This window comes from Salvelinus fontinalis, chromosome 4 (assembly GCF_029448725.1).
Source record: "Salvelinus fontinalis isolate EN_2023a chromosome 4, ASM2944872v1, whole genome shotgun sequence".
Taxonomy (NCBI): Eukaryota; Metazoa; Chordata; class Actinopteri; order Salmoniformes; family Salmonidae; genus Salvelinus; species Salvelinus fontinalis.
Window position 1 is genome coordinate 63,145,896 of NC_074668.1, and position 10,372 is coordinate 63,156,267.

General features: G+C 41.9%; 1 protein-coding gene across 1 annotated transcript; it reads right to left on the minus strand.

The window, feature by feature from the left end:
* Positions 1-158: 158 nt before the first annotated feature.
* On the minus strand, positions 159-2,277 carry LOC129854161 (histamine H3 receptor-like). Its single transcript, XM_055920927.1, has 3 exons — positions 1,855-2,277; positions 1,501-1,667; positions 159-1,307 (listed from the first exon to the last, which is right to left on the minus strand). Exons 1-3 carry the CDS (start codon positions 2,180-2,182, stop codon positions 411-413), a joined length of 1,392 nt encoding a protein of 463 aa, XP_055776902.1. The 5' UTR covers positions 2,183-2,277; the 3' UTR covers positions 159-410.
* Positions 2,278-10,372: the final 8,095 nt, after the last annotated feature.

The window sequence follows — 10,372 nt, forward strand, 5'->3', positions numbered from 1 at the left end:
ACATGTGTTTCTTTGTCATTTAGCGACATTTTGGTCCCTATATAAAGGCTAACATACTATACTGTATGTGTTACATAAGGTTGTGTTTTTGCAAAAAGGTTTTGAACATTGTTGCCTGAAGTCTAAGGTAGATGCCAGGGTAATAAACATATTGGAGGTGAGCTTCTGCATGTATTTATTGTTCAACATAAAACAGACATTACATTTGTTGTAAAGATAACTAATACACTTTTGTAATATCTGCAAACAAGCACATGCCACATAGAAATACAAAACAATATTCATGCTGACCATCTGTACCCAGTGTTGTGCAACACCCATACGACCTGTCCGCCTACACTGACATGAGACAACTGATTATATAGAACTGTCAGAACAAGGCCATAGTTGTCAGTGCAATTTGGTCATGCTTAATACATTTGTTCCATATACTGTGGCTGAATTTTAATCTTGGTGGTACAAAGCAGTTTTCTGAAAGCCTTTCTGAAGCTGGTGTGACACAGCGGGTAAAGGACAGGGTTGATGGAGGAGTTGACCCACAGTAGCCAGAAAGAGATTTCATACAGGTAGTGCTGGACACATTGGGCATGGCACGCTGCACGGATGATCATTAACAGTGTGTAGGGAGCCCAGCACAGGCCAAATACACACACAATCACTGCCAGGGACTTGGCAACCTTCTTGTCCTTTGAGAGACGAGAACGACTGGCAGCTACTTCCGATTGGCTGCGCTGTTTACTGAACGAGTGCTCCGCTGACTGGAACCGCGTCCTCCTGGAATGCTGGACCACATCGCCCACTTGCAGTGGAGGAAGGTCCAGAATCGTGCTGTCCTTACTTGTCTCATGGTTGCTCTTCCCAGTTCCTGCTGACACTTTAGCAGTAGATAGAATACCTCCTAACCTGGCAGCATTGTCTGGTATCCTTTGGGCTTCACCTTCCACTGGTCTGACGAAGAATACATGCTGAACTCCAGCTTTGAGGGCCTCCATCTCACAGTCTCCAGGCCCCTCGACAGGCTGCTCATCCCTCACCTGGTTCCGCCTCCTGATGTTGATGTAGATGCTGATGTTGAAGTACATGACAGTAACAAAGGGGGTGAAAAACTCAACAGTGGATGCTGTCATCAAGAAATACCAGTTGAAGTAAAACTCAGCGTGGCACTCTTTGTCGGGGACCACGCTACTACCAGCGATGTACTCCCAGATAATGATCGCTGGCCCATAGAGTAGGAAAGCAGCCAGCCACACACTCGTCATCTTCAGAACAGCCTCCCGGGTCACACCTTTCTGACACCTGTAGCTCACCTAATACAGAAAGAAAGGAATGGTGGCAATATTGAAATGGAGTATACTCACGGTTCTTGGTGCACTAAAGAAAACCTTTCAATTATAATTTTTGATATGGCTTTACATTTCACATTACTTCCATATCACTATTAGTCAGTTGAAAATGTAACCTGCTGCAAGAAAGGATAATCATGCGTAAATGTTTTCTCACCGCTCGTGTGACAGATATAAATCTGTCGAAGCTGATCAGGACGATGTTGAACACTGATGCAGTGCATAAAGTATAGTCCACCACCAGCCATATCTTGCAAAGACCTCGTCCGAGTCTCCACTCACCGGTAATGACATAGGGGATATACGCAGGAATGCAAAAGCCTCCTGCAGGTGGGATGGAACACATTTTACGCACGACTATTAAGCACCCATTTGAAACGCGTTTTCAGATATTTTGGCAATATAGAACAGTACAGAGAGAAAATATGTATGGGTAGCAGTAGCTTATGAATCATGCACAACAGTATGTATACCTTTACAACAATGGCACACAATACATTTACGCACTCACCAACGAGTAAATCGGCTATGGCCAAATTCAAAAAGAAAAAGTTCCCTTGAGTTCGCAAACTTTTCTCCACCGCAAAGGCTAATATTACAAGCGCGTTGCCTAGCACAGTGGCGAAGACAAGAAGCGTCATAAGCACGGCCAAGAACACGGAGGTAGACGGAGAGAATTGTCCATAATTCGAACGCGGGTTCCCAGGCATCTCCATATCATCAAGCGCAGTGGCGTTTCCCTGGGTAACCACAGACCAGTTGAGCATCTCATTCGATTTCCAATGCGAAGTGACGGCCATGGAAGTTCCAGCACCCAGTAATAAAGATTCGGGCTGCATTGTCCCTACTTTTATTTTTTATATTAGCTTAACCAGCCAACTTCAATAGCATGTTAAAGTTGTTATTAAAGCTGACATGCCATGGGGTTCGTGTGAAGACTGAAAACGAGGAGGAAGTTGACGTTTTTATAGGCTGCAGCCTACATAAAACGAGAGCAGCGTTTTTATTGGTTGTTTTGCAGTGCTTGTGAGAACTGAAAAAACAGGACATATGATTCCTATAATAAATATTAGAATAGTTAATTCCTTAGAATACACAACATTTGAAGGCATATGGGTGTTCTGTATTTCTTTCTAAACATCATTTTTTTCTGTTAGAAAATATGAATTTCCAAGGCAAAAATAAATGAAAATGTAATGTCTGAAAGGTATTCTCATCTAATTTCATATTAATATTAATATTGTGGCTGGCTTTGCAAAGTTGTGTCAAATACTAATTCTATACTAAACAAAAATATAAACGCAACATGCAACAATTTCAAAGATTTTACTCAGTTACAGTTCATAAGGAAATCATCTATGGATTTCACATGACTGGGAATAGAGACATGCATCTGTTGGTCACAGATACCTTCAATAAAGGTAAATCAAATCAAATCTTATTTGTCACATGCACAGAATACAACAGGTGTAGTAGACCTTACTGTGAAATGCTTACTTACAAGCCTTTAACCAACAATGCAGAATTAGGGGGGTGCTCGGTCCTCTTTTTCCTGTAGTGCACAATCATCTCCTTTGTCTTGATCACATTGAGGGAGAGGTTGTTGTCCTTGCACCACACAGTCAGGTCTCTGACCTCCTCCCTATAGGATGTCTCATCGTTGTTGGTGATCAGGCCCAACACTGTTATGTCATCAGCAAACTTAATGATGGTGTTGGAGTCGTGCCTGGCCGTGCAGTCATGACTGAACAGGGAGTACGGGAGGGGACTGAGTACGCACTCCTGAGGGGCCCCCGTGTTGAGGATCAGCGTGGCGGATGTCTTGTTGCCTACCCTTACCACCTGGGGGCGGCCCATCAGGAAGTCCAGGATCCAGTTGCAGAGGGAGGTGTTTAGTCCCAGGGTCCTTAGCTTAGTGATGAGCTTTGAGGGCACTATGGTGTTGAATGCTGAGCTGTAGTCAATGAATGGCATTCTCACATAGGTGTTCCTTTTGTCCAGGTGGGAAAGGGCCGTGTGGAGTGCAATAGAGATTGCATCATCTGTGGATCTGTTGGTACGGTATGTAAATTGGAGTGGGTCTAGGGTTTCTGTGATAATGGTGTTGATGTGAGCCATGACCAGCCTTTCAAAGCATTTCATGGCCACAGACGTGAGTGCTACGGGTCCGTAGTCATTTAGGCAGATTTTATTTATTTTTATTTTACCGTTATTTTACCAGGTAAGTTGACTGAGAACACGTTCTCATTTGCAGCAACGACCTGGGGAATAGTTACAGGGGAGAGGAGGGGGATGAATGAGCCAATTGTAAACTGGGGATTATTAGGTGACCATGATGGTTTGAGGGACAGATTGGGAATTTAGCCAGGACACCGGGGTTAACACCCCTACTCTTACGATAAGTGCCATGGGATCTTTAATGACCTCAGAGAGTCAGGACACCCGTTTAACGTCCCATCCGAAAGACGGCACCCTACACAGGGCAGTGTCCCCAATCACTGCCCTGGGGCATTGGGATATTTTTTTTTTTTAGACCAGAGGAAAGAGTGCCTCCTACTGGCCCTCCAACACCACTTCCAGCAGCATCTGGTCTCCCATCCAGGGACTGACCAGGACCAACCCTGCTTAGCTTCAGAAGCAAGCCAGTAGTGGTATGCAGGGTGGTATGCTGCTGGCAATTTACCTTGGTGTTCTTGGGCACAGAGACTATGGTTGTCTGCTTGAAACATGTTGGTATTACAGACTCAGACAGGGAGAGGTTGAAAATGTCAGTAAAGACATTTGCCAGTTGGTCAGCGCAAGGTCAGAGTACATGTCCTTGTAATCTGTCTGGTCCTGTGAATGTTGACCTGTTTAAAAGTCTTACTCATATCGGCTGCGGAGAGCGTGATCACACAGTCGTCCGGAACAGCTGATGCTCTCATGCATGTTTCAGTGTTACTTGCCTCAAAGCGAGCATAGAAGTTATTTAGCTTGTCTGGTCGGCTCGTGTCATTTGGCAGCTCTCGGCTGTACTTCCCTTTGTTGTCTGTAATAGTTTGCAAGCCCTGCCACATCCGACGAGCATCGGCACTGGTGTAGTATGATTCGATCTTGTCCTGTATTGACGCTTTGCCTGTTTGATCGTTTGTCGGAGGGCATAGTGGGATTTCTTATAAGCTTCCGGGTTAGAGTCCCGCTCCTTGAAAGCGGCAGCTCTACCCTTTAGCTCGGTGCAAATGTTGCCTGTAATCCATGGCCTCTGGTTGGGGTATGTACGTACAGTCACTGTGGAGACGACGTCCTCAATGCACTTGTTGATAAAGCCAGTGACTGATGTGGTGTACTCCTCAATGCCATCGGAAGAATCCCGGAACATATTCCAGTCTGCTAGCAAAACAGTCCTGTAGTTTAGCATCTGCTTCATCTGGCCACTTTTTTACAGACCGAGTCACTGGTGCTTCCTGTGGTAGGGGCATGGATCAGAAAACCAGTCAGTATCTGGTATGACCACCATTTGCCTCTTGCAGCATGACATTTCCTTTGCATAGAGTTGATCAGGCTGTTGATTGTGACCTGTGGAATGTTGTGCCACTCCTCTTCAATGGCTGTAAGAAGTTGCTGGATATTGGCAGGAACTGGAAATTGCTGTGGTACACGTCGATCCATAGCATCCCAAACATGCTAAATGTGTGACATGCCTGGTGGGTATGCAGGCCATGGAAGAACTGGGACATTTTCAGCTTCCAGGATTTCTGTACAGATCCTTACGACATGGGACCCTGCATTATCATGCTGAAACATGAGCTGATGGAGGCGGTTGAATGGCACGACAATGGGCCTCAGGATCTCGTCACAGTATCTCTGTGCATTCAAATTGCCATCGATAAAATGCAATTGTGTTCGTTGTCCATAGCTTAATCCTGGCCATACCATAACCCCACTGCCACCATGGGGCACACTGTTTACAACGTTAACATCATCAAAATGCTCGCCCACTCGACGCCATACACATGGTCTGTCCAGTTTCTCTAAAAAGACGTTGGAGGTAGCTAACGGTAGAGAAATTAACATTCAATCATCTGGCAATAGCTCAGGTGGAAGTTCCTGCAGTCAGCATGCTCCTTCAACTTGAGTCATCCGTGGCATTGTGTTGTGTGACAAAACTGCACAATTTAGGGTGGACTTTTATTGTCCCCAGCACAACGTGCACCTGTGTAATGATCATGCTGTTTAATCAGTTTCTTGATATGCCATACCTGTCAGGTGGATAGATTATCTTGGCAAATGAGACATGCTCACTAACAGGGATGTAAACACTTTTGTGGACTTCATTTGAGAGAAATAAGCTTTTTGTGTGTATGGAACATTTCTGGGATCTTGTATTTCAGCTCATGAAACTTGGGCCCAACGCTTTTTGTTCAGTGTAGATTAATTTGTGTTCTTCACATAAGGTGACACAAGTGCCTGGTAAATTACAGTATTTTCTATACTTAGTGACATTGTGGACATTGATGTACAGAAACCTTGGTTTATGGACCAGCTTCAGACTGGAACTCAGGAGGACCATTGCAGCTTTCATCTTTGTACTACTGAGAGACAGGTAGACTTTTTTCAAAAGAGTAAAAAACAAGGGGCTAGAGTGGACTGCTTTGACCTGACATGGTGACCAGTGGTCTAGTGCAATTTTTTTAGGTACCGGAGCGAATCTTGTATTTTTTTAATGTCATCATTTCTCAATTAACGGACATGTAGCCTACTGTATAATTTCATTTTAGAATATACATACAATGCATCATCCTAATTGCAGATTGCCTATGCTTACACATAGTGGCTCAAATAGGCCTAATTTGGTGTTTTTATCAAATCTGAAAACACCAAATTAGGCCTACCTTATAAATTAGGCCAGTGGTAGGCAACTAGATTCAGCTGGGGGACGGATGGTCGGGTCGGAACATAATGATAATAACTTGTACACTGCAAATTGTATTTGAAAATAATAATTTCATAACTTGATTACATTGAGATACAATCATATTTGTCTCTTTTGTTACTTGTGGGAATACTTTGGAAACGACACTACACAGCACTACACCACTGATGGTGACCGACATGAAACAACTTAAGAGCAAAATATATAAAATTGTCATATCGTTGACAGAACCGCAAGCAGCAATGAAAAGTACAATTTTGACAGATGACTCTGAGTACACTCTAAAAAAATGTGTTTGGATGACCCAACTGCTGGGTTGCAGGCATTGGGCAACTTGGTGGGGTTGTTTTCTTGAGAAAATAGCAAAGTTGGGTTGGTGATGCTGTGTTATTATTGAGATATGATCCAGCGGGTCAGATCAGAAGGTAGGCATAGCTTAGTAGGGGCGTTGCGTTCAGATAGTTATTTTTGGCTACCTGTTAGAGTAAATGTCATTCCTGTTCCTCTGTTCTGTTGTATTGTTAGCACACGAAAAATTGTTAGCACTAACTCCTGTCCCTCTACTTCTCTCTCGCTACCCCCCCCCCCCCCTTCCTATCGCATAACTTCAAAGAAAATTTCATTTCAGACAGTTTTGAAGCTTTTATGAGGCTTACAGAAGTGTATATGTTCCAATGTTGTTACGGTAGTCCTCTTCCTCTTCAACCGAAAAGGAGGAGTAGTGATTGAACCAAGGCGCAGCGGGTTGTGAATACATAATTTAATAAAGACACACAAAACAATGAAGACAGAAAACGACCTATACTTGAATAAACTACAAAATAAAAAAAACGAAATGTATAGACAGACCTGAACAAATACGAACTTACAAATAACGCGAAGAACGCACGAACAGGGAAAATTAACTACACAAAAGAACGATGAACAAACAAACCGAACAGTCCCGTATGGTGCTACAAACACTGACACAGGAGACAACCACCCACAACGAACACTGTGAAACGACCTACCTAAATATGACTCTCAATTAGAGGAAAACGCCAAACACCTGCCTCTAATTAAGAGCCATACCAGGCAACCCTTAAACCAACATAGAAACAGAAAACATAGAATGCCCACCCAAACTCACGTCCTGACCAACTAACACATACAACAAACTAACAGAAATAGGTCAGGAACGTGACAAATGTTGGGATAGTTACCACTTTATTACAATATGTAATAAATAATCTAAATATTATTAATATTATATTATAATATGTAATATGCAAAAATATATAAGCAACATTTACAATTGCAGTGTACTATTTTAACACCTGATACAATACAAAAGAACAGATTAACAGGAATTACATTTACATTGGCCCAAAATAACTGTCTGAAAGCCATGCCTCCTGAAAATAACCTAAGGATTACATTATAAAATACCCAGCTGCTGAGTCAAGCCAGCATGAAAGGGAATATAACCCAACTGATGGTTAAATTAACCCATGTTTGGGTAATCTGAACAACCCAGCCAGTTGAGTTATTCACACAACCCAACTGTCTGGGTAAAAATAACCCAGCATGTGCTCTGTCCAGTATTTACGCTGCGCTTACGCTGCGCTGTGTAGGCTACGTGGGAATGCTGTCAGGAGGCTGCAGCGGCCTAAATGACAGTCCATCTGTGAACGCCCACAGAACATGTGTTACTGACACACTTAACATACTCAAATATTGTCACAAAGGGTTTACAATTCTCAAGAAAATGGATATGAACATTCAATCTTTCATCTCAAAAGGCCTCTATTTGCCTCCTTTCTGCATCACCAGCAAGTTCACTTTACCCCTTTTGAAATAAAATCAATCTTTGATAATACTGTAATGTATTTGATAATAAATATGAATGGAACAATTAATCCGTCTCTTGAAAATGTCTCTTGAAAATGTATCTGCTGACACCTACTGGACAAAAAGTATGAACTTCAGGGACTAGGGCTGCATCTGACAAGGCTTTGCACTGGGTCCACTAAAGCACAGCAACTTAAGCCTTTCACTATATAAACACAACCCATGAAAATATCCCACAAACTCATCATAAACAGTCGTAAACAGCTCGGTGTGTAGTTTGTAGGTCAACTTCTAATAATGATTTATGACTGTCTGTGGTTGAGGGCTATACTACTGTCAATTAACAAAAACCTAGCTAGTGAAGTCGACAGTGCTGCTTACCTTCATGCTCAGATTCTATCCCAAATAATAACGATAGAGGTAGTTTAGCTAGATCGTGAAATAGGCATCATACACAGTCACTGGACTCAAATTGTAAAAAATTCAAGTCAGGTATTTTTTTTACCAGCTATTTTTGCATATTATATGTTTAACTTTATAACCTGACAGTTGTAGTATGCTATTTGTGAATGTGAATATATTTTATTATAACTAATAGCCAGGTCTTAGTTCATATTTAATTTGTGTGAGCCATTATAATCAGGTCCAAAAGATGGTGGAATTTTGATAGTTCAGATTTTCCTTAGATTGCTACTTATACAATAACATGCTACTTACACGTAACACATTTATTACTGAAATCATGGTTTCATTTCTGATGCAAATGCTTGCTGGCTTGACAAGTTCACAAGGTCATACAAACAGAGTTGTCCATTTGTTATCCTGTGGTTCTCTTACCCAGTCATCAGATTATATGTGCTCAGCCAACATGAAAAATAGCCTTTGACAAGCTACGTGTCAGAATAGCCACCATGTTTATCATGTAGATGCTGATTTATACCACAGTCAGCAACATGCTTGACAATAAAACAATCCTCTAATAATGCTCAGTGTAAACAGACATTTTCCAATAGTGAATTAATGTAAATCCACAGTTTGAATTGAATGTTCTTTATAGTGACCTGACCAGTTTGATGTACCTGATTAGGTTGATGGATTAATATGGAGATGCTGATGGACAGGTATAATCAGGAGGTTGACACCAGATTGCTCTGACTAGGATCAGGACGTCACCAGTCACCACTGTCCATCTAATTTGAAAGTCTTATTTTTGACATCCCCCACTCTTTTCCCCCTTGTCATTCTGCTCTTTCTTACTCATTCCTTTCATCTGTGCACTGTTCCTCTGAAACGACATCATTGACTCACTATTACCTCAGTCAGGACTACTGTTTGGTGTGTAAAACTCTGCCCAGAAACAATGACTGTATTCCCACCCCACCACTGAAAAGGATGCTGTCAGCAGTAGCTTGAATGTGAAAAATGTTAAAGGGATACTTTGGAATTTTGGTAATAAACCCCTTTATCTACTTTCCCAGTCAGATTAACTTGTGGATACAATTGTTATGTTATGTGCATTTTGAATGAAGTTGCTAACTAGCGCAATGACTTGAAGACTATGGGTATCTGCTAGCATGCTAGTAGATACCCATAGACTTTCAGTCATTGTGCTAATGCTAGTTAGCATTGGCTGAAGGAACTACCTCTAACTTCCTTCGTACTGGACACAGAGGCAATAAAATGGTATCCACGAGTTCAGCTGACTCTGGGGAAGTAGATAAAGGGCCTCATTGCAGAGATCCCAAAGTATCCCTTTAAGGCTTTTCTCTCGGTCAAGGATATCTCTCTCTCTTCCCTCTATCTTTATATCTCTTTATTCCCCTCTATCTTTGTATCTCTTTCTCCCCCTCTATATTTTTCCTCTATCTCTCTCTTTATTATTTTTGTTCTGCATCTCAATAGTCAAAGTGCGTTCCTCAACTTCCTCCGGAGGTTCCCATATGCACTGATCTGAATAAACAATATAACAGGTCAAAGGTATAGGGAAGACCAGGCATTTCCTATGTATATAAATGTCTCTGATTAACATATTATCAAAGATTCTTTACAATTTGTGATACATTTGCACTCATATGTCAAAAAAATAAAATAAAACAAGAACTGGTTTACTATTGGGAACGATCTAGAAGAAGAAAAAACGCACACCTATTTAGGCGAGGTGCTTGCTCGCGGAGTAGAAAACTTAAAAATAAAGGAGAGCCGCACATTCTAGGAGCTCAGATGCAAAAATATTTAATTTACCAATTGGGAACGCCCATCAACGCAACCACGCCAAACCTTTAGCCAA